Source organism: Candoia aspera, chromosome 17, assembly GCF_035149785.1.
Source record: "Candoia aspera isolate rCanAsp1 chromosome 17, rCanAsp1.hap2, whole genome shotgun sequence".
Classification (NCBI taxonomy): domain Eukaryota; kingdom Metazoa; phylum Chordata; class Lepidosauria; order Squamata; family Boidae; genus Candoia; species Candoia aspera.
Window position 1 is genome coordinate 10,085,838 of NC_086169.1, and position 24,722 is coordinate 10,110,559.

Below are 24,722 nucleotides of genomic sequence, written 5' to 3' on the forward strand. Positions count from 1 at the left end.
AGAGACGCGGCGCCCGTCCGCGGTCCCGGCTTTCCCTTTTTTAAGGTGGCAGCGCTCCGCAGCCAGGGGACGCGGGACGCGGGACGCGAGCGCACGGCCGGCAGCGGCGACACGTCCTCCACACTCGACTGCCTCCCGGCTCTGCCGCTGTCACGCTCCGGCCGCTTTTATACCCGGCTCCCGCCCTCCTCCCCCTCCCCCCTCCCCTCCCTTGTTGATCTCAGCGCTCGCGCCACGCGGCCGCCTCATGTACCCTCGTGCTGCCCTCGTGAACAGCGCTCCCATTGGCTCCCCCGCCGTGTTTACCATCCGGGCGGCCAATCGCGAGCCAGCCGGCGGCGCGTGGACACCGTGTGTAGGAGCCCTGCCGGCGCTGGAGGAGGCGGGGCGGGCCTGCCGGGGAGTGAGAAGCGGCGCGGAATGGCGGGGCGGGCGGCCAATGAGAAGCCGGGGAGGCGGGAGGACGCTGCGTTCCGCGCCAATGAGGCGCGGCCGGCGGGGTGGGGATCGCCTCGTCGCAGAAAGTTTCTTTCTTTCTTTTTTTTTTTGCAGCTTGGGAGTTCCGATTGCGAAACGCGTCTGCTTTTTGCACCTATTTTTCCCTATCAATAACAGGTTACTATATTTTACGAGGGAGCTCTAACCTTCGCTTGGTAGCCCAGCGAGGATGAAGCTTGTCCTATTAAGGAGAAGCACTTAATCCGGGCAGGAAAAAACGAAGCTTTTCTCCCCTCCCTGTGTTGATTTGACTTTTTTTGACTTTTTTGCAAGCGCCCCTGATGCTAAAAAAAAGTTCAGGAAAGTGCCCAAACGTTTCTCAGCCGCTTTCCCAATGTGGAACATAAAAATAAGTCTTGAAACTCAGCGCTGAGTTGCCCCCAAAACTTAGTAAAAAAAAAAAAAGTCTGGAGGGTTTTTCAGGACATACCATGTCCTATTTACTCGTTCTTGTCCGCAGCTGCTTTATTACAGATCAGAAGCCGTCCATCGAAGCAACGGAGGAGCAGAGAGTCATGTGGCATCTTTTTTCCCCAATTAAACATTTCTAAAAATAATATAAACCGTGAAAGGCAGAAGGCACAGAGAAGAAAATAGTGAAGTACAATTAGTAAAACACAAGTAAGCGAACGCAGGGTCTAAGAACCATCTGGCTTCTTGAAAACTAGCCAAGGTTCATGGATGGGAGCTTGCTGGGGAGAATTTTTTCTTTTTTAGAAAAAGGGCAAAATGTGACTTGAACATGCAGCGGAGCAACGGGAAATAGATTATGCACTGAAAACTTTCCAAATTGTTTTCATTAGCTCACCTAAATATGAAAGAAAAAGGAAGTATAAGTTCAGCTGTTTGCACATGCTGTACTATATCAGCAAGTTTCTAAGAGGCTGAGGTTTTGTTGTTTTCTCTTCGTTTGTACCTTAGTTTCACTTCCCTTCAAATTAGGCATGAGGTTTTCTCCACCACACCAAAATGTCCTTTAGGGGAAATATGTGTCTTACCGTCCCATCTTGGCCCTGAATTTATCTTCCCCATTTTATCTGGAAAGGCACTTTAGCTGGACTTAGCTGCTTCCCCCCATTTCTCTTAGGCAATGCTGCATTCTGCAAGTATCAAAGACAGCTCAACCCTGGCATGGGCGCGCAGCCAGCGAGGCTTGCAATCCCAAGCAGGTTCCAGGCATAGCATCCTTCTCAAATGCGGCACTTTTTTTTTTTGTCTAGAGGTTCTTTAACCTTTGGCACCCTGAACTCAATTTGGTCATAAATCCTGCCCAGGGACCCCGGAGGTTTTCTGAAGGAAAGAAAACAGGGATGCTCAGCTATTGAAAGAACGGGAGCAAAAGATTGCACCTTCCAGAGTACATCAGTTTCCAGATTGGTGCAGTGGGGAGCCCTTTGTTTCATTGCAAATTTATTTTTGCAGATTTGTCTGGGATCAGCACTTAGGCCTTTCACCGAAATGTTGGCACTGCCCTATGTGCTCCCATCCCTCTAACCACCGCGTGAAGAAGCCTCATGAACTGTTTTTCTGGGATATGTTCTCATCTTTGGTTGTTCCACTCTTAAAGTGGTATTTTTGCTCTTCTGTTTTTAAAATAATCTTTACTGAAAGTTTGTAAATACATAAAAGATAAATGTAAAGAAAGACTATAAGCAGAAAACAAAGAATCACCAAGGAGACAATCAAACAGACAAACAATCAAACAGAACACAATATCCCAATCAAGGAACTGCCGAGGAGACAAACAAGCAGAGAACACTGGCATGGCAAGCTACCAGATTTAAACAGGGAGCAGCCTGCCCACTCTCTAGCACTGGTGATGTTACCTAGTCCGGTCATGAAATGTCTATAAACAAACCACCAAGCTCAGAGAACACCAAGGAGTCTGCAGAAAGACTATAAAGAAAAGAGGGAAAGAATAAGAGAAAGAGAAAAAAGAAAAATAGCGTGAAGGGCAAAGCAGAGAAAGAAAAACTAATTAAAGGAACAGGAATTGGAAAACGAAAGCAATGTCTGACCTTCTTTTCAACAGTTACAAACAAGCTCATTGTCCCTCTTCCCTCTTAAGAGTCAGAAAGAAGTCCATTAAGGATTTCCAGTCTTTTATAAAAGGATTTATTTATTTATTTGTTTGTTTTTCAAATTTATATGGCCGGCTAGCCATCTTACAAACAATTGACTTTTATTGCTTTGGCCCTGACCAAAATGTGGTGTCTTTGCTCTTTGGACGTAAGTCTTGGCTTTGAGCAAAATATGAGTCTGGAGATCATGATGCCACCTCCCTGTCTGGGCATTGGGCACCGCTGTTGATGGCCATTCTGGCTTCAGTGATGAGAGAGACCAGGCGTCTGGCTTGTGAGGCTTGATATCAACCTACCTGAAGATAGTTTAAAATTACTATCGTTTTTTAGCACTGATGTCCTGTTTCGTCCCTGAGCACTGCCCTCTCCATCCATTTTGGCTGGGCTTCTGGCTCATGCATCGTTGGAGAAGAGGCGTGTTAAACTAGGGTGATAAACAGTCAGGAGGAATCTGGTCACACCTTTTCCAACTGACAAATTTTATTTAAAGGTAGAAACTGTGACTCACTTCGTCAGATGCAATAGACTTTTTTGGCCTGTGGTTCTCCTGTAGCCCTTTATAAGGTCAGGAGATCAATAGACCTGTTGTCTGATGGCAAAATAAAAAAACCCAAATCCATTGATAGCTGGTGGTATAAAGTACAGGTAGTCCTTGCTTAACGACCACAATTGGGACTGGAATTTAGGTCACTGATGCAGTTGTTAAGCGCATCTGGACCTGATTTAATGAGCATTTTTGCAATGGTCGTTAAGCAAATCATGTGGTTCCCTGTTGATTTTGCTTATCGGAAGTGGGCTGGGGAAGTGGAAAATGGCGATCACGTGACCATGGGACGCTGCAACCATCATAAATGTGGGACAGTTGCCAAGCTCCCGAATCGCAATCACGTGACCGTGGGGATGCTGTGACGGTTGTAAGTTTGAAGAACGGTCGTAAGTCATTTTTTTCAACGCTGTTGTAACTCCGGATGGTTGCTAAACAAACAGTTGTTAAGTGAGGACTACCTGCAGGAGGGAGCACACGAAGACCCCTCCCCCATGCTATGGACAGCAATAGAATAGGGGGGTCTTCTTCTCACTTGGTAGGTGATCCTGGGTGCGAAGGAAGAGGAAGCCACCACATCCCTCCGTGGCTTCCCTGAAATTGTCCTACATTAAATTTGTAAGGACAGCAGAAGTCCTCGGCTTCATTGCTGAGGGGGCAATGCAAAGGATTCCACCCGCTTTTCTGGCACGTCAGGGACGCGGCGAAAGGAAGCGCCCCTGGTCCGCACAAGCACGGAGTGGTGCCCAGAAGGCCTCGTGGTTTGATGAGGGGGAGATTGTAGGCAAGGAAGAGAGTCGGAAGCCCTGCTCCACTCTTAATGGGCCTCCCCTGGGATCTTCCTTCCCTTCGAAAGGACCCTGACATCTTATTACAGGTTAATCTTGCTCCTTGTGGCTCCATTCACGTACATGAACTCCTCCAATCAAATTTTGGATAACGCAAGGCAAACCAGTTGCGAACTGTTGTCAAGAAAAGCACACGGACGTGGCTGGAAGATTTGGAGAAGCGTCCAGATAATGAGACTTCCAGATCAAAAGGTATGCCCCTAGGTCAGCGCTTTTGCAAGCTGGGCACCTTGGAGATGGGTGGACTTCAACTCCCAGAATTCTATGCTGGCTGGGGAATTCTGGGAGTTGAAGTCCACACCTCTTAAAGTGGCCAAGGTTGAGAAACCCTGCTGTAGAAAGCTGAACCTTTACAAGTAGATCTGGAGGGGATGATGTGGCCAAATCAAAGCCCTGTCATGTGAAGACAGCCAGGAGTATTTTCTGAAGCGCAAAAGTGAACCTAGAAACAAATTTCCGGCTTAACAATTCAATAAGAAGCGTTTTAGACAGACATCTTTGTCCTTTGTCACCTCTGCGAGATGGGCAGCCCTATCGATGACTTAAAATACATCCATTCTTAAGAATCTCTTTCAAAGAAAGATGTATCTGCATAGCTCAAGAACAGATAGACGGACCGTTTGCTAGAGAAGCAAAGGGGAGATTAATCTCAGCGAGGAAGACAATTAAATCAACGGTCCTTCCGGTGTTTATACTGAACACCGAGAAAGAATAATAAGATTACATTCAAGGACTGAAAGGGATCACGATAATCTAATTCAGCCCTTGCCCCATGCAGAATTCTGCTACAATAGAGCAGAAGAAAGAGAATGGACTCTTGATGGATGGAGTTGCAAGAAGAACCAGTCAATCCTGGACAGAACTGAGATAATTATTTCTTCAGGTGATGATCAACCTGCAGAAGCTTACATACTTCGGGTGTTTCATGAAAGTGGGTAATGGACTAGAAAGAAGGGTTGGGAAGAGAGAGAGACGTAGAAGAAAATGGATAGGATGGATGGTTTCAAAGAAATTACAGGGGTGACGGTCCTCGGAAGAGCTACCAGTTGAGATGGTATTTGTCCATGTAATTACCAGGAGCCAAGCCTGCCTCAGTGGTACCTGACTAACCAGAGGTTGAACTGTAAGAAGTGAATATCTCCAATCAAACATTTTGTGCCTTCATTCACACATCATATCAAGCCATGGTTTTGCCAGCCATGGTTTACTGGAAAAAACATAATTAGGTGGGTTTACGTGTTCCACATCTCCATGATTTACAAAATGCAATAGCTAGGTTGACTGATTGCACTGTGGACGTCTACGTGGCAGGCTTGCTTTGCACACCTGCCATGAAACTATTGCTACACGCATCAGCCAAGGTGAGAGCAAACCCGTGTCAGCTTTTGCAGCTTTGCAGGCAGAGAGGATCGTTAATCACATTCCTTCACAAGCTGTTGGAGCCAAGGACAGGCTGATAAGACACCTGGACTCTAATTAAGTCTAAGGAACTGGGAAGGGAGAGATCAGAAGTGAGAACAGGCTTGTTTGGGAGACAGGGAGGGGCACTATGTCAGAGGGAATGATTTAATTTGAATGCTTTGGCGCCAAAACGTTATTCAGAGCTTTGCAACTGTCCTGTGTAATTGGATTTTAATAAATGAATTCTTTAAGCTTCCTAATGGACTGTCTGGGGAATTTCTCAAGTTAAGATCCTGGTACTGGGGCCGTCACACTATGGGGGTGGTGAAGGTAAGTGACAAAACACAATTACTTCATGACTCAGAACCTGTAACTTCCATTCTGACAGCACACAATGGGATGCAAGTATTTAAAGGGCAGAGTTCGTATCATGACATCCCCACACGTCGTCGGGGTGTAGTCCCAATACCTGGAAATGCCTGTGGATCACGCTAAGCCAGAACCAAATCAACCAGTCGCATTAGGTCTTAGTGTGGCAAGGTGACCAAAAGAACACCTCAGGAGAGCTTCGTTTTCATCCCATGACAAACTGATGATAAATCTTTCCTCTCAACTAGCAGCTCTTGTGGATGCAATTATTCCAGCTCGACCAATTGCACATGGCTGGGGGGACCTCCTTTCAATTTTGCATCTGGCAGACCTATGAGGCTGTAAGGGCAAAACTCTTCAAGTGTGAGAAAGCTGGTGTAGCTTCTGGACCTGCTTCTCCCTTGACGCCTCCCCTTGTTCCTTTGGGATGCTGGATCAAGAGGTCGGCTCGAGCGCATGGTCGTTCCTGCTCTTTCCCATGTGCTAACGAACACCCTTCTGGCCTGTATCAGAGGCTAAGGGGGAGGAAGGGGCTAAAGCAGGGTTTCTCTGCCTTGGCCACTCTAAGATGGGTGGACTTCGACTCCCAGAATTCCCCAGCCAGCACGCTTTAAGATGTGTGGTCTGCAACTCCCAGCTGAATTCCGTTGTGTCGACAAACTGGGTCAAGGCTCAAACCACCACAGCCCTGAAATCCAGGAGCAGGTCACCCCCACCAGCGTCCGGGGTCCAAAATGTCCCCCGAAAACGTATCTGACAAAAGCAGGGGAAGGTAATCCCTCCCTCCCTCCTCTTTCTGTTTCCTATTCTCTTCTTCCCTCCCTCCCTCCCTCCCTCCCTCCTCTTTCCGTTTCCTATTCTCTTCTTCCCTTCCTCCCTCTTTCTGTTTCCTATTCTCTTCTTCCCTCCCTCCCTCTTTCTGTTTCCTATTCTCTTCTTCCCTCCCTCCCTCTTTCTGTTTCCTATTCTCTTCTTCCCTCCCTCCCTCCATTACCTCTCCTTCCTTCCTTCCTTCCTTCCTTCCTTCCTTCCTTCCTTCCTTCCTTCCTTCCTTCCTTCCTTCCTTCCTTCCTTCCTTCCTTCCTTCCTTCCTTCCTTCCTTCCTTCTCTCACATGTTTCCCCTCCCTTGGTGGTTAGTCACCTAGGAATGTGGGCGTTTCCCCCCAAACCCTGAAGCAGGCGATGCCCACCATGCGGAGGCTGAGCAAGCCTCTTTGCCATCTGAAGGACCGATCCTTTCTGGCGGACGAGGAACGGCGTGGTGGTGGAGCGATACCGCCCTCTAGTGGCGACTGTTAGTAATTTGCCGCGGTGCCCTGACTTGAACGCTGGAGAAGAATCATCTTGAGCCGTAGCCGGATCTGAATCTCGTGCCCAGCCACCCACTCCCGTCCACGGGGAAGGCAATTTCTACCGTTTCTTTCCTGCTAAGTATCACAAATAGGTTTTTTCTGACTTTCTGATTCAGTCCACTTCATCAGTGCACGCTTAGGCCTTTTTAATAAAGATCGGTAGTCAGAAAAGGGGCCAAGACTCCATAGATGGCAGGAATGATAAAATACGTTTCTCCCTTTTCTTTTTTTCTAACTTTATATTGATTTTTACTGTGTGGTTATAGAAGTTTATATCCATGTTAATTAACTCTGTTAATGTTGGAAAGCATACGGTTGTTTAAATTTTACTTCTAAAGCCAATGTGGCCTTAATGAACCACTGCAAAATCCATTCAATTATTTGTTGTGCATTAAAGGTTTTTAGTGTAAGCTTAATGCTAAGCGTCCCACTGTATTGTGACTTCATATAGTTTGTGCATATGAAAGAAAAAGAAAACAACAACAACAGAAGATTTAAAAAGCTGCCTGATTTTTAAGTGTGCCTCTTTGTGCTTCCCCCAATCTGCGGCGTTTATAAGCATTTTTGGCCCCTTCAAGCCATGCCGTGTTTCTGCTTCCCTTCCGCATAATATATTGTATTTCAGGGAACCATTTTAGCTTGAATTTGGTTCAACTTCTGTTGTGAAGATAGGCTGTTAATTTTGCCATTGCTGCATATTCTCCAAGTTTAAGTTCCCAGTCAGATATGATTGGAATTGTATCTTTCTTCCAGCATTAGGCAAAATATATTCCAGCTGCTGTGAGCATGTATCTCAGTAAATTACGATATTTGTTGCTGGCCTTTGTGATCAGGTTTTCTTTCTGTAATGTCCGTGACATAGATATTTGCAGTGATGCTAGTGGTGAAATCATAGGATTTATTCTTGCTTTTAGGGAATTCCAAAAATTTAACTGTCTCTCTCTTATTATATGTCCCTTCAGATTCTTATCTTCTTTATGCCATAAATATCTGTGAAGCCCACTGGCTCAGTCTTCTTCTATAGCTGATAGTCTGCTCTCAGGAAAAATTAGCCATTCTCTTATCCTTGACAGGCAGTTTGCTCTAGAATATAAACTGAGATTGGAAAAAGCTAGTCCACCTGTCTCTTTTAAGTCTTGCAAAATCTAAATCTTCCTCTTGGTTTTTCCCCATTCCATATAAATGTATGAATTGTTCTATGCTGATCCTGCATTTTTTTTAAAATCTGGGATTTGAATTGGTGCCATTAGAAATAAGTTTATCCTGGGTAATATATTCGTTTTTGTTGTCACCATAAGTCCTAGCCAGGAAAGTTTTAAGCTGCTCCTGATCTTGTTTTCTTTCTTTCCATGATTAGTTATAATTGTTTTGACATATGTCTTTACTGCATCCTGTCAAGTAAAGCCTGTTAGCTGAAATATTTGTAGGTCAGGAGTCTCCCCGAGAAAGACTCAAGTAGGATCAATTTCTCAGCAAGATGCTTTTTTGAGGGCCAGATGGTGTCTCAATTCCACGTCCCCAATCCGACATTCCAGAGATTGCATTTTCTGCACCTGCAGTTTTACTTCCTGCCCTGACAATTTTCTCAGTTCCTCAAAGAAACCTCGTTTCGATTTTGTAATAAGATAGCTCCAGTATCAAACACTTACATTTATTTTTCCTGATATTTCAAAATATGGCTCATTCGGGCCAATCGTTAAAACTGGCAATATTAAAGCATCTGTTTTTAGACCAGGGTTTCTTAAAGGGTGGTCCGAGGCCCCTGGGGGTCCCCCAAGACCCTCTCAGGGCTCCATGAAATCAAAATTATTTGCCAGCCCATGTTAAAAAATAATGCAATATTATCAAACAATTAGAAACAATTGGGAGAAGCAGCAGCCTTGCATCAGTTTTAATTTTTAATACGGTAAATATTGATACATATAACCCATGCCAACAAAAGCTCTTTTGGGGTCCTCTATAATTTTTAAAACTGCGAGATAAGAAAGAGCTGCTGCCCCAGGGAAAATTGTCAGTTGCTTTCAAACGGTAGCAAGCAAGGATAGGGACTTGAGCTCAATGGCTGGCTGGGGAATTCTGGGAGTTGAAGTCCACACCTCTTAAAGTGGCCGAGGTTGAGAAATGCTAGTAGAGAGGAATGGTTTAGCTTTTGGGTTATGATCTAAAGGCTCGAGCCAAGTATAACCGGAATACTATGTTCCCTGCCGTCTGTGTGTTCTCAGTGGGGCGAACGGCGGAATGATTGCAAGGCTCCTAAAGCCCAATTGACCAGTCAATCAGTCTGGCTTTAGGTTAGAATATGACCCAGCTGAATGTCTTTTTTCTGTAAAGAGATGAAGCAACTTTATGCTTTCTATTACTCCGTCACAAAAAAAGCCCCCCCCCCCCTTTTTGAGACTGCCACTGTCGTGGTGGTATGGAAATGAGAAATACGGTGCTTGGTATGTTTCTTTTCTTGCAAACTTTTAATGTCCAATACTATCCATTCCAACAGCCAGGATTACTGGCCATCTTGGCCATGCAACTCAAATACCAAACCTGCCAGGGACTGCCTATAAATGCAGAATCACAGAATGGAAGGATGGAAAGGGAGTGTGGAGATCATCTAGCCCAGTGTTTCTCAATCTCAGCAACTTTAAGAGGTGTGGACTTCAACTCCCAGAATTCCCCAGCCAGCTTGCTGAAGTCGCCACCTTGTTGGAAGTCCTGGCAGATCCAGCATGCCCCATTTGCATGTGAATTGGCATGTAAATTGAGTTGCCCCACAAGGCAACTCCGAGGAAGCCGTTTGTTGCCGCTCCCACTTCCCCTCACCTCTTCCTTCTTCTCCCCCAGGAGCAAGCAGAGGGATGTGTGCTGCTCTCCTCCATTCTGGGCACCACGTGGTGGGCCTGGAACTCCCCTTTCTGCCCCACAGCTCTTGGCAGCTGAAGGGCTGAGAGTTCAGGGCAAAACCAAGCAGTTAGAAAGGAAAGAAGAACAAAGGAACCTCATCTTTTCCCACCAAGACGGATGTTACAGAAACAAAGAATAAAGTCAGTAAGAATTCTTTTACTTATTTTAACCTCATATGTCTAGGCGTGTGATTCTTTAGGCTTGGGAGGGCTGAGTGTGTAAGATCCAGAACCTGTGTTTCTCTGGCATGCTCACCTGAAGCTATCTAAAATAATTGCTTTTTTCTGTGCCAGCTTCTCAGCTGTGTGATAAGCTCTGCTCCATTTCAGTGGTTCTAGCAGGCCACTAGATTGGCTTCAGTCCCCACCTCTTAAAGTTGCTGAGATTGAGAGATGCTGGACAATTTAACTCCCTGCCAGTGCAGGAATCCACTACCGTATTTCAGCATCCCCAGCAAGATGGTCATCCGGCCTCTGTTTTAACACCTCCAGCAATGGAAAGTCCATTTCTTCCTGAGGCACCTGTTCTGCTGAGGAACAATTCTTATCTTTGGGAAATTCTTCCAGATGCCCAACCGAAATCCGAAGGGCCTCTTCCTGGTAGTATCTCCCATAATTGGGACAATGCTGGGATTGGAAACACTTTATAATTGAACTCCATTGTCTCTCGTCTTGTTCTGGTAGTGAAGAAGCTTCACTGGGGCAGGGCAACGGTTATTCCTCTCATTTACTCAGAGGTGGTTCTGAACAACTATCTCTTCCTCTGTCTAAGAAAGAGGGCCCAGCATTTAAAATGGTTTCTTTTAATGGGGACATTCCTCCTTCCTTTCTGGCTGCCCTCCTTAAACCAAGGGTCCAGTTGACCCTTGCAATCTCCCAGCAAAAAAATTGCCATTTCATCATAGCCCGTACAAAAGGATTTCTACCCTTCTTCATTGCCCCAAATAGAGATGGAAAAACGTCTTTAAAAGAAAAAGCATCAGCATCATATTATGGATGTGCAACTATATTTTAAACATAAAATATATATATTTATGTTTTACATTTAAATTATGCCGGTGAAGCTCAGAACTGATCCTGGTGTCTCCATCCAGAGGATGATTGACAGCCACCTGAGCAAGTCACACCGTAGAATCTTGTAGGAGTCACTTGGGCCCCTGTGGATGAATGAAGGCCCAAGAGCCATCTTGAGTAAGACCAGGTGTGCCGTGCTAGGCAATTCTCTAACATGCAAATCCATAAAGATGTCATGGGAGGTGAGTTGCCTTCTAGGTGCCCATATTCAGGAGGTGACAGAGGTTACTAAGAAACCCACCAGCAGTTAACCTTTCCTCTTGACTCAGAAGAGATCTTGAAAGAATCTCTGGAGATGTAATGGTTTGTGGGAAAGACCTTGGGAGATGGGCAAAGAGATGCTTCCAAGGGAACGGTCAGATAAGAGAGGGCAAAGCCCACAGCTGCATAATGGATGGAGAAAGCGGCTTAGAAGGGACCCTCCCTAGTTTCTCGGGCTGTAAAAGGGATAGTGGGAGATTTGTACTTTTGAGACTTACAACATTGATGTCAGCCTTCCCAGGTAGACCAAACAGGAAACATGACCAGATAAGCTAATTTATTGTAATTCTGTTTTATTGTAAGGCTACATTAACAGAATCTTGCAAGACTGAAAATACAAATCTCCCTTGTCCCTTATTTGGAACTACTGGGGTCGGCACTAGCAATGCCACCGGGATCATCTCGAGGTGACCCACCTTGGAAGACCGTGTCCCTTTAACTATTGAAAAAACAGAGGCCAAACTTTAACGCGGTGCTTTTATTTTTGTTCTGCAGCCTTGTGGTCCTGCGTGTTGCAGTAGGTTTCTCTGCTCCTGGAAAGGCACCTCCGTCTCAGGTGACAGCCGCGCGTGGAGGCACACGGTCCAGCCCCTCCGGCCCTCGATCAGCGGTAGAAGATCAGGACAGTGGAATCCACCATGGCTTTGGAAACGCTCCAGCCACGGTGGGTCCCGTAGCCGTCCCAGTCAAAACTTGTGAAGTCACCACACTGGCGTGGGGATGCTTCTGCGAAATATCCGCCGCCCCCAATGCAGTGCTAGGGAAGGAAAAAAGGGGTTAAGCATCCCATGAACATCCCACTGGGAAGGTGCCGGGAGAATTCCCAAGAGTGCTGTGTGCGTGGGTGGCGGGGTGCACCACCGTGACGCAAACAACATCCAGCAAAGGCAAAACTGAATTCTGGGAATGAAAAGCGCAGCTCAAAGGGATGGAAAGGGTTCGGTCATGAATTCTGCTACAAAAGAATTTGGCTATCAGTTCCCGGCAGACCCTGGAAAGGGATGAACACGAGCATCAAGCAAAGCCCAGCGTTTCCATGCGCAACCTCGGCAACCCACACCCCCTCCGAACAGGGCGTGCTCCAAAAAGTGTTAGGCAGACAGGATAACGCAGACGTATTTCAAGAGAGGGGAATTCTGGGAGTTGAAGTCCACACCTCTGGAAGCGGCCACAGCTGAAAAACACCGTCCTGAGGGGAGGCCGGGATACTCACATGTTCTGTGTTGCACCCGGTGACTTTGACTCCAGAACACAGCGCCATGGCCGCCTTTTCATTATTAAACACTCGGAACTGGACAAAGCCAGCGGTAAATTCACCTGAGAAAAACCAAAGAAACAACTGAATGCAGTTTTGGGGGATTGCAACTATTTCCGCAATCTTGGCAGATGACAATCAGCAGAAGAACAAGCCTGGCTGAGTGAAGCTGCACCCAGAGGACTAGCTGGGTCCACGTGACATGTTAGGTCAATGTCCTCCCACCTTGGCCTTCCTCCTTCCTCGTCGTCCTCCTGAGTCTTCATTTACTCAGCTTCAACCAGTTCCCGCCTAGGAGCCTCCAGTAGTGCAAACACCCTCATCGGGTGGCCCCACCTGGCCGAGGAGAGGACCCTTACCCCGTCCGTGGGGCGAGTAATACTCCGAAGTCTTCTGGGCATCGCCGGCATCATACACAACAGGGATGGCAGGGCCATTATTGGCTAGGCAGGTACCAGCACCGTATTTCACAGGGTATTTCTGAAAAGCAAACCACGGCTTGATCATTTCCGGGCACTGATGGTCCCTTGGCAAGGACACAGAAGGAAGGTGAAGAGGTCTTATGGGCTCCTCTCTGACCCTGCGGTAGGACTCTGAGGAGAGCCGAGGCTCAGTCATCAAAACTGAGCATAAATCGTGGTGCCTTCTTGGACACCTCCTTGACGTTTCCTTGGCAACCGCATGGAGGGCGCTTGCCTTTCCCCTCTTCTGAGATGTCGTCTTAACCTCCCCGATCTAAGAGACAGCTGTGGGATTGCTGGGGCTCTCTCAACCAAGCACTTACTAGGGGTTTAGCATTGTAAGATCAGCCAGGTCAGACGCGAGAGACGGTGATGCTCCCGTTCTCTACCGTATTTGGAGAGTCAGCAGGCAGAAAGGCCAAGCCAGTTTCCCTCACCTGGTAGAGCCGGAGAAGGTTGCCCCCTTCCTCGGCCAGGAAGCCTTTCTCGGTGTGGTATCTCAGGATGGAAGCGTCCCGCCATCTCTTCATGGGGCTGTTGTTGGGAACGTGCCAGATGGAGATATCCTGTGCTTGAAGAGCATAGTAGCCTGGGTTCTGGAAAAGAAGAGACGTCCTTGAGAGAGGTGGAAGGCAATTTGAGGGCCCAACAAATGGCCCAATTTTTTCAAAAAATCTCTTTTTTCCCCCCTCTCAGACTAGTTCTTCTCACCTTGTAGTCATCGCTGGTTGCTGCTATGGCTGACCCAAAGGTGGTATTGCTGGACCAGTTTCCATCTCCGTTGGGGTAGTTGGCATCGTTGCCTTGCTGGCTGGACCAGCGATCCCCAACGGTGCATTTCCCAAAGATGTTGTTTTCATGCACGCTGGCCACCAAAGTCCAGCCCCCTCTATGGGTGGACATGTCACAGAAGGTCTGGTAGACCTCACCGTCTTCGCTGGTCAGGAAATACAATCCATCTGCCGAAACCCAGACAGATCGGTCGATTCTAAGTCACTGACATTTCCAAATAAGCAATTTACATCAATGGTAAAAGATAATGCCAATTTTAACGGTAATGGTAACAAGAGTTATAACGATTCCGAGGTATATAATCACATATGATCAAGATCTACGTAGGCTATGCATCCAGTCGCTTAATAGAAATTAGGGTTAGAAAGATCGAGCCGGATGACGTCTGTGGAAGCCGAAGTGAACCCACAGGTAAGAATAGTGCAGTATTGGTGGTCTGCGTATAGGCAGACCTCAGAGCTTGTAGAATAATAAAAGTGTTGATGACAAAGAGCAGTGGAAATTCCCCTGGGAGCTATAATAGTTTTCTTAGGAATGAATGACTGTGCTGCGACTTCAGTGATTCCTGAAGCTGGTTGCGAACTTAAGAGCAGCGGAAGTACGGACAGCTGAATAGTCCAAAGGAGACAGAAGAAGAAACACAGAGAAGATTCACTGGGATGTTAAACACCGGCCTTTAATTCCATGTCTTAAATGAACACAGTAGATTGGAACAGAGGCTAAAGAAGTAACAATAGTTTTAGAAGTGAATGCTGTCGGCTTTTGCTGTCGGCACGATAAATGGGGCCGAAGGAACGCCGACCCTGCAGACTTGGGCTGCCTTCAGTATGTGGGAAAAGTCCTGTGAAGTTGGGCAGGGCCTTGCCTTAAGGGAGCAGCAGACGGAGCATCGCAGGGTGTCCACGGGGAGGGGGCTGCTCCAGTCCCACATGTGTGGCCACCATCCTGACGTGTTTGACCCTCTCCCGGCCGACATCCTGCCGTGCTCCCAGCGCACACGTTCTCAGAACACTTGACTGGACTCGCCTGCACGCTTCATTCAACACGGGGCTTCTTCTGGCGAGCTGGAGGAAAGGGAGGGGGAGCATCCTGCAGTGTGACATCACTTTGCTTGGACTACCTGGGCCTGCCAAGGCCACCTGCAAAGAGCCCTGGGGACAGCTGCACACGCTTACCCTAACTGGCACGAGCGGGAGGGGGGTACCCGAGAGGAGAGTGGGGGGGGGGCGAATTTGAAGTCACTGGAGATGTTTAGTGAGGAAGCAGCACCGGCTTTTCCAGTGGCAACTTTTCCTTCGGTACTGGATGCTACCCACCAATAAAGAGAATTCTCAGTAATTACTTATGAGTCGGATCTCATGGGAAGCTGACTATTATTATTGTATAGGCGGGATAAGGCGGAACAAGGACACAGGGTTCATCCTGAATATAAAGGATGAGCAGCAATATTAAGAAGCCGAGAGATTTGACGGGACTGAGAAGCCCTCCTGAGACAAGCTGCAGTTTTGCTCACCGGCAGCATCTGCATTCGAATCCTTGATATCTTGGCAACTCTGGAATAGCTTGGAGGGCAGGCCTGGCTGGTTGGGAAGGCAGGAGGAATCGGCTTCCCATTTCTGCAGCAACTTGAGGAGGTCTTGTTTGGCTGTGTAGATGGTGCTGCCTATCAATGCAAGAATAATTCATCATTGGGAAGTCAACACCAAGGTCAGAAGGAAGCACCTGCTAGGAGTTGGCCCCTTGGCTTTCCTCACTTCCTCCTAACTCCTATGTTGGGTTGGTCCTGTTGCTAAAGGTGTTTGAGTTTTAAAAAAGAAAATGAAAGTCTGCAGTAAACTTCATATTTGGCTGATTTGAGGAACCGCCTCTGCCTGGTTCCATCTGCCCGTCCCATCAAGGGGCACATTAAGGGCCCCGTCCACTGAGGAGGTCCATCTGGCGGGACCCCACAGACCAGCCTTGTCCGTGTGGCGTCCGCCTGTTGGGGCATCACCCCCGCCCCCACCCCCGAGGTGGGAATGGCCTGCTGATTTTCCAGAAATCCCTTAAAACGTGGGTTTGTCAAAAGGCTCGGGGATCCCATGGAAATAGGGAGCCTGTGGAACGGCTATATTGCAAGCCAGATCTTGAAGGCACTCTGTGGCTTTATTTATATTTCAGTTGTGATTGTGCAATGGTTTTTAAAGTTTTATTTTTAGCTTTTCTCTTTTATTCTGTGCCTCCCAGAGTCACCTTCGTGAGATGGGCAGCTATATCCATTTGATGGATAAACAACTACATTTGGTTTTTTGTCGCATTTCTCCTAATTCTGGTATTTTTGTTTGGAAGTTTTCCTGATACAAATTGTGTAAGCCGGTTTCCCCAGTGGGATGTTTCCTGGTAGGTAACTTTCTCAGTTTGCTGCATTTCTGGCCCAACTTTCTGTCGATGCCACCTAAAATTTCACGTGCCTTTTTGTAGGCAAATCCCAACACATCGTAATCAACTGCCATTCCAAGACATTGCTTAATAGAAGAGAATCTCTGTAGCTCAGGGCGGGACTGTGGATTCCTTGGTGCTCCCTGAGCTTGATCGTTGCTTGCAGACATTTCATGACCCGACTGGGCACCATCATCAGTGCTGGTGAGTGTGGGGTTTGTTCCCTGCTTATATCCAGTAGCTTGCCCTGCCCGCGAGGGTGGGTGGGTGGGCTTCTCCTTGGTAATTCCTTGATTAGGTCGTTGTTTGTCTGCTTGGTTGCTTGTCTGCTTGATTGTTTGTCTCCCTGGCACTTCCTGGATTCAGGTGATATTTGCTTGTTTGTTTGTCTGGCGTTGATCCCTGTTTATCTGGGCGTCGGTTGCTGGAGAGGACGTGTTCTGCTCTTTCTGTTTCCTTCTTAGCTTTTTTACTGTCTCTTTGGCATGGAGACAATAAAAAGAAAATAAAAAGACTGGATACTTTCCAAAGAGACAATAAAAGAGCTACGGAGGAAGCAAAAAGACCAGAACGGGTCCTCACCTTTTGTTGTTCTACTGTTAGATTGGTGTTTTTGCTCTTCTTTTTTAAAATTAATTTTTACTGAAAGTTTTTACATACGTAAAAGACTACAAGCAGAAAACACTACCCTGATCAAGGAACTGCCAAGGAGAAAACCACACCCACCCACCACTGGTGAACCACCAAGCTCAGAGAGCACCAAGGTTTCCACAAGACAGTACTACTCCGCATCAGGAGACCGGTTTGTGCATTGATTCAAAGTGTGTCTTTTGCGTATCAGGATTGCACTCGGGCCCCTTTGCTCCTCACCTCTGGCACTCAGCCTGGCTAGCCCAAAGGGAACGCTTCCCCTGCTGACCCTGCCCTGGGAGGGAGCCCAAGGCCGCCTGTGGATGAGGGAACGCCCGTCTTCTCCCACAGCCCGCTTCCCACCGAGCCCACCCGTTCTTCACTCACACGAAGGTTGGGCTCCTGCGGAGACAGCCAGGAGCAGCGACAGAAGAGCCCAGGGCTTCATGCTGGATTTGCCTCTGCAGGGAGATGAGACCGTCCGTGGAGGGGTGGCAGAGACGGGGCCTTCAAGAATCTGTGGATAGCCAGATGTGGGATTTGATGGTTTATGGCCACAGAAGGGCATGCTATTGCTATTGTTTAATTGCTGTTGTTCAGTCGAACTTTGCCTCTGAAGCCTACTCCGCCCTCCTGCCACCTTCCATAAACGGAGCTCCGTCGTTTCCAGAGTCTGGCCAGGCTTTTAGAAACAGCAGCAAGAAGGATCATCACAAGTCAATGTGGAAAAGAAAACAACCAGCCCCGTAAATCCGCACAACGTCCTACCTCCTTTGTCTCAGTTCATCTGCTTCAGCTACTACGGGAGCCTCACCCCAGATACGTCCCCCGCATACAGGAGAGGCGCGCTGGCCCAGCTGTGGAGCAATCTGAGCACCTGTAGCCGGCGAGGCTCCCATAATTTTATTAAAAAAAATTTTTTTTAAAGGAAGATAAAAATTAATAACAAACTAATATAAAGTTAGAAAAAGAAAAGAAAATTCAATGAGAAAGTTAAAAGTGCAAGAAATGGGGGGGAAAGGGAAAAGAAAAATAGAAAAGAAAGAAAAAGGATATGAAGAAGTGGCTTCCGATCTTCTTTGCAGCAGTTAAAAGTACAATTAAAAATTTACCTCCTACTCTGTGGTTAGAACATGACTCTCTTCTGTCTATAGTCTAGCCTGTCTCATCATCAGAGCCAGAGTCACTGTTTGAGTGAGATGGGTGGTGACAAAATTAGAAAAATGAATGAATGAATGAATGAATGAATAAATAGTTCATTTTTTTCTCTTTCACCCAAAATGTCCATAAGGGGTTTCCAGTCAGCAATAAATGTAGCTATTGTCTTTTATCTAATCAAGGAAGTCAATTTATTCATCTCCGCACGTTCCATTGTCTTCACCAGCCGTTCCTCCATTGTGGGTAATGCCGAATCCTTCCATCTTTGGGGATACAATAATCTCTCTGCAATTATCATGTACAAAAACAAAATTCCATGGCTTTTTTCCGACTGTCCATCAGCCCCAAAAGAAAAACCTCGGGTCTCAATTGTGTAGTAATCTTTAAATCCTCTGAATCAGTGTCTGCATTTGCATCCAGAATTTTCTAGCTTTTTCACACATCCACCAAACATGATAAAATGTCCCTTCTTGTTGTCCACATTTCCAACCTAAATCTGAAATGCCTTTATACATTCTAGACAATTTCTCTGCTGACATATGCCAACGGTGCATCGTTCCATAAAAATTCTTTTTAAGATTCTAACATAGTGTAAATTTTGATCCTTTCAGCCACATATTTTCCCCTTGTTCCATCTTTACATTATAACCAAAAATTGTAGCCCACTTTATCATACATATTAATAGGTTACTATTAAGAAACTTGTGAATGCCGGTCTTCAACTCCTCTTTAGCTACCTGGTTCAGCGTGCTGTGAAAACCCACCTATGGTCCCCAGTTAGATGGACAACTGCAGATTTCTCCATTTTCTGCTACAAAAAAGAAGGGCAGGCTTCACCCAAGCATTTTGTGTTGCAGAACCCCTGAGAAGCGCACCCGTCGCCTCCAGGCTCCCGTTTCTGCCCCTTCAAACAAACTCTAAGAAGTCCAGGCTTGGTCCTGGGCTTTCCTTGTGCACACAAACACTGGATTCCCATTCTCACCCATGGCAAATTTCTGGTCCTCAGTGGGTGCCGCCTGATAATGCGCTGAGCGCAAGTTTCTCTTACCTGGATGAGGAGGTCCACTTTTGCTGAAGAAAGGTGGATGCTCTAGCCCGTCTGGGCATCTTGCTCTACCTTTATTAGGCAGCTCAATTACGAAATTTGTCTCCCCACCCAAACAAGGAAGTGAAAAGCAGGAAACTCTGAAATAACACACAGGGTGGAAGAGTTTCCATGAAAACATTGGGCCAATGCAGAAGTCAGTAAATAGGATATCTTTGGCAAACATAGGCATTTTCTCTTTGCCACCCCTTGGCATCCTTCGTGTGTTCTTACAGAGCCTGTTATTGCCCTAGTCCAGCCTTTCTCAAATTTTTGACAAACCTTTTCAGGCCTCAGGGAAGGAACCGCTGCCCGTTCAGGCTCAAATATAGGCCAGAAGTTACAAAATGATTATATTAGTTCCATGGGTGGGCCTGTTTATATGCATTAACAGTGTTCTTAAACTAAAAATAAAAAAGGAACTTACCTCTTTAATGTGAAGTTGCCCAAATTTGAAATATTTTTTTAAAATAAAGTGTGATCTCTCAGGGAACCCCAAGTGACCTCTTGTGGAACCCAAGGGTGCCATGGAACCCTGATTGAGAAACTGTGCCCTAATTACTGATGGTGGCGAGATGCCAGCCTGGTCCCACCAGAGGCAGCAGGGTGGTGGCTGATAGTTCCTCCTTTCGCAGAAGGTGCATCTGAGTGATGAAACCATCATGTTCACCAGGGTGACCTTTACAGCCTGGAGATTCTGCTTTTTAACATCAGTCACTCATCCAGACAGATTCTGAATGGAAATGCCATTATTACTTGCTTATTATTATTATTATTATTTATTGCTATTATTATTATATTATAATGAGAGCCAGTTTGGTCTAGTGGTTAAGGTGCTGGGCTAGAAACCAGGAGGCTGGGAGTTCTAGTCCCGCCTCAGTCATGAAAGCCGGCTGGGTGACCTTGGCCCAGTTGCGTGCGCTCAGCCCAGCCCACCTCACAGGGTTGCTGTTGTGGGGAAAAGAGGAGGAGGAAGAAGTATTAGGTAAGTTTGCTGCCTTGAGTTATTTATAAAAATAATAAAGGCGGGATATAAAATTAAATAAATAAATAAAATTATGGAGACTTGGTTGTGGGGAGAAGGAATAGGAGGGGAAAGAAATTAGTGCACCTTACCTCTGAACGCAAACCCATCCGGTTCTGCCTCTCCCAAAGCAGTGTGCACGTTGATGACCATTAAGGATAACAACCGCTGCTCTCTGAACGCTTCAATGCAGCTCACCCGTTTAAACATCTCTATTGAGGAGAACGGTTCAAACTGGATACGTTTGTGAAAGAATTAACAAAGTGCACCGTATTAAATTATCTGCAAAATCTAGGGATTTTAGGCAACACTACAGACAGAAATGGGTGTGTCCCGTATCACAAGAAGACCGCATTTCACAGGCATGCCGGCTGGAGACTTTGGGGAGTTGAAGTCCACCCATCTTAAGCGTGACAAGGTTGAGAAAGTGCTCTGGCGGGTAAAAGGTGCTGATGACCCCAATCGTGCCCTGAACGTAATCTGTGTTGCACATTTAGCAAAGGGGGGAGAGTTGTAACTGCACTGTGAATAAACCAGAGCCTGATCCATCGAACCAGTGTCTGAGCATTATTCAGAGGCAGGCAGCGCATGACAACAATATTTTGAAAAGAGAAAAGACGGGCCAGATTTGTCCAGAATAAAAAGATCCAAAAAAACAAAACAAAACCCACAGCTTCAGGAGAATACCAGCAAAGAAATTCTCTCCTCCTTTTCCTCTGCAGTTCTTATTCAGGGCAATAAAAAATTGCTTTCCACATTTCGTTCAAAGGAGAACCGTGACTTCCATTGCACAATATTCTCCAACGGTCTGCAGGCTCTGTGGCTTCCCACACTTCCGTTCCACCTCAGGGACTGTGCTTGAAAAAGAGCCAAATCACTGATCAATCTGGCCTACCCAGATGCTCAGCACTGCAGTAAGAAACACAAATCACCATGTTTGGATGCTGCTGTCGCAACCTTGGAGATCCTGGGCCCTCGGAACAACCTCTCCCGGCATGCTCCGTGTGCTGCAACGGTGATGGGTCCCAATGCATGAAGATCTGGGAGAAGAAAAAGGCATGATCCTAGCACCTGCCCCTTACTTGATTGCTGTTTCCAAACTGGGCCTCAAAAAATACCACTGAATTAGTACAAGGATGAGCAGACGATCAGCCAGTCCAAGGGAGGACCCCGTCTCACCCTTTAGCAAAGACTCGGGGCCAAAAGCTTGGTTGTGCTGCTCCCCAAACTGATCACCAGTGACTCAATGTCTTATTGCCTCTTGCAGAGCAGAGGGGAGCACCAAGAAAAGAGCACCCCTTTATGCTACTGGAGGTAGGAAGTGTGGTACTTCCCAAGGCCTCATCCTAGAAAGGCTGATGGACTTCTGGATCCTCCTAAAATGCTGGCCCTCTGCTCATCCAATACTGCAGGATGGAACACCGGGTCCAAAGAGGCCACCGTCGTGGATTACTTTACCAAGTCAGACATGCTTTCATTCCAGAAAACCTGGTTGGCGGACCATTTGCTTCTAGTTGGATGTAAATCCTTTTCAGTGGCCGCCGCGCCTGGATCAGGGCAAGGCCAACTGGGCACGGAGTCCAACTGAGCTACGTTCTGAAATCTCGCGGGTGGACCCTCTGGAGTGCCATGCAGAATCCCATGCGACTGTTGGTAGATATCCCCCCTTCATGAATCCAGTTCGAAGTTATGGACTTGTGGACCAAGGCTGAGCCTACCTAAGCAACTTTACACTTGCTTGCCCACTTCCTTAAGTAATTGCAACTGGAGGCTTCCATGCCAGGGCAGACTGAAATGATTACACTCTTCTTGCCAAGTCCCATCAACATCTGTAATGGTATGTGGGAATGACCTTGGGAAACAAGAGAAAGAGCCACAGATGAAACAATGGTCAGATAAGAGGCAGCTGAGCCCACAGAAGAAAAGGGGATGTGGGAAGCATCTCAGAAGGGACCCTCCCTAGTTTTCCAGGGAGTAAAAGGAAAGGGGGGAAGAAATACTTTCAGACTTTCAAGGTTCTGTTAATATAACCTTAAATAAAGATAGAGCTGGTGTTCCTTGTCATGCTTCTTGTCTGGACTATCTCTCAGGGCTGTCGACATCCTCCTGATTTCCTTTACTTTCCCTTTACTTACTTGGCAATCCAGCGAAGAAACAGGGACCCCAAGGGGCTGGGCACATTTCATAGGCTGAAATGAAATGGATCTACCACAGCAATGATCCGGCTGAATTTCCACACTGGGCTGGCGTGAAGCCCTCCCTGATCGACTCTTCTGTAACCACAAGGAATCTGCTCCCTTTCATACCCACATTTTACACAGGCAGCTGACTGGGTAGCGACCCCTTTCCTGACATTAAGAGCATTTGGTAATTTCTTTGTAGGATTGGACCCTGCTGTTAACAAGATTCAGGGCTAGTTCGTGCTCAGTAGACTCAACCAGAGAAACTCAGCCTGCTTCAACAACATGATCTGCCCTGGAACCAGATCAGATCAGAAAGCAAAGCTTATTCTGCCCACCTGCCCAGCCATATGTCCTTGATTATAAAGGTTGTCCTTTAGATTTATTTATATAGCTTTACAGAGCCTCGTGTGGCGCAGAGGGGCAGGCGGCAGTATTGCGACCGAAACTCTCCCCACGACCCGAGTTCAGTCTCAGCGGAAGCTGGATTCTCTCTCGGGTGACCGGCTCAGGTCGACTCAGCCTCCCATCCTTCCGAGGTCGGTCAAATGAGCACCCGGCTTGCTAGGAGAAAAGTAATTACGACTGGGAAAGGCCACTGCAAACCACCCCACTACAGTCTGCCAATAAAACGTCACGAAAGCGGCGTCCCCCGAAAGGGTCAGACGTGACTCGGTGCTTGCGCAGGGGACCTTCCACCTTTTTAAAATTTATTAATTTTTCAAAGACTCGTTTTTTGGGGAGGGAGTGAAGTTGGGATTGCTGTCCGTACTTGGGAAAAAGAGTTGCAGCCAGGCAGAAATACTTCCCACCCCATTTCCCTCATTCATTCATTCATTTTTTTTCTCAGTTAAAACAATAGTTTAGGAAAAATGTGTTTCAGCATAACGTGTAAACAGAAAGCACTTCGATTTGTTGACTCACCACTTTATTCACAAGCATGCAAGCCGGCATTCCAGTTGCCTATAACAATTAAACCAGGCGTCCAGAGGCAGCCACACCCCACCCAGGCCCTTAGCTTGCAAAATCAAAGGTGAAGACAGAGTGGGGAGAGGTGTTGGGGAACAGGAGATAAGCGAAGGGCATGCAGATGGGCAGCGGAGGTGACATCTGGAGATTGGCAGCTATTACAAGCAGGACTAGAGGTCAACTAATCAAAGCAAATATTTGTAGCTCAGGGTTGAACTGTGCAGTCCTTGGTGCTCTCTGAGCCTGGCTGTTTCCTTGCAGACATTTCATTGCCAGGCCAGGCTGCATCTTCAGGGCGAGAAGGGAGGGGGCCTTGCTCTCTGTTTATATACCGTGGCTTGCCCTGCTTGTGTTGGTGGGGTGTTGCTCTCTCCTTGGGGGTTCCTTGACTGGGCTGCTGTTTGCTGCTTGGTTGATTGACTGAGTCAATAGTTCCTTGATTGGGGTGTATTGTGCTGTTTGATGGTTCATCTGGTGTTAATCCTAGTTTGATTTTTGCATGTCTGGGTGTTGGTTGCTGGCAAGGGAGTGTCCTGGTCTATCGGCTTTTCTCTTGTCTCTTCTGAATGGCGTGTAAATGTTGTTTACCTCTATGTGTCTGTTGATGGCGGCTTGGTCTGAGTGCCAGGCTTCCAGGGATTCTCTGGCGTTTTTGGATTTGGCTTGCTTTAGGATGCTCACCGTTTCCCAGGTGAAACTATGGTTGAGTCTGTCCATGTGTTGTGGGATTAAGGAGTTCTCATTGTGTCTTCTGACTGCCAGCTGGTGTTCGTGGGTGCGCCCTGCCAGTCTTCTGCCTGTCTGTCCTACATAGTGCCTGTGACAGTCTTTGCATTGTATGTTGTAAATAACTCCTGTTTTTTCTCCTTGGGCTACTGGGTGTCAGGGTCAGTCTCGCTTCGCAATAAGACACAGACTCACTTAATGGGTATTAAGGATTTCTGGTTTATTGGAATGGTGGCTGACAGAACGAAAAACAGGAATGGGGTGTGTGGTGTGGAGGTGCCCATTTTATATACCCTCTTGTAGGGCCCCGGGCTCCTCCACCCTCTATTGTCCCAATCCCTCTTGATGGGATCCTTGATGGCTGCATGGGCGTTTTCCTGGTGTCTTCTCTTGTCCTCTCGATTCTGGTGTGTCCTCCGGGGCACCAGGTGCAGCTTATCTCTGCTCATCCGATGTCCTTCTTTTCAGCTGCATATGGGTCCATGGGTGTGGGTGCTTTGGGTGCTTGTTTTAATCCCTGTTCTGATTATCTTCTTCCTCTTTTCCTTGATGATCATGATCTACGTTGTGAGGCTCTTTGTGCCTTGCAACGAGGTCATGACATGCTGCCCCCCAAAGATGTCTTTATGGTGCTGGTTTCTCTGGGTATGCCTCATGGAACTGTCTAGCTAGTTGTCTTGCCATGACATGTTGTGCCTGGAC

General features: G+C 47.0%; 1 protein-coding gene across 1 annotated transcript; it reads right to left on the reverse strand.

The window, feature by feature from the left end:
• Positions 1-11,889: 11,889 nt before the first annotated feature.
• LOC134506495 (intelectin-like protein) lies at positions 11,890-17,447 on the reverse strand. Its single transcript, XM_063316713.1, has 7 exons — positions 17,267-17,447; positions 15,345-15,494; positions 13,751-13,998; positions 13,477-13,635; positions 12,938-13,058; positions 12,537-12,640; positions 11,890-12,080 (listed from the first exon to the last, which is right to left on the reverse strand). The coding sequence occupies exons 1-7, from the start codon at positions 17,445-17,447 to the stop codon at positions 11,928-11,930; spliced, it is 1,116 nt and encodes a 371-aa protein (XP_063172783.1). The 3' UTR covers positions 11,890-11,927.
• Between the last annotated feature and the right edge of the window lie 7,275 nt (positions 17,448-24,722).

Excerpts from the sequence above, each read along its gene's own strand:
- LOC134506495 (XM_063316713.1), bottom strand. The coding sequence starts at position 17,447 with ATGCCCTTCTGTGGCCATAAACCATCAAATCCCACATCTGGCTATCCA. Across the intron at positions 15,495-17,266 it reads CGCAGGAGCCCAACCTTCGT|GCAGCACCATCTACACAGCC; the intron begins GTGAGTGAAGAA and ends TTGCATTGATAG. Across the intron at positions 13,636-13,750 it reads CAACCAGCGATGACTACAAG|AACCCAGGCTACTATGCTCT; the intron begins GTGAGAAGAACT and ends CTTCTTTTCCAG.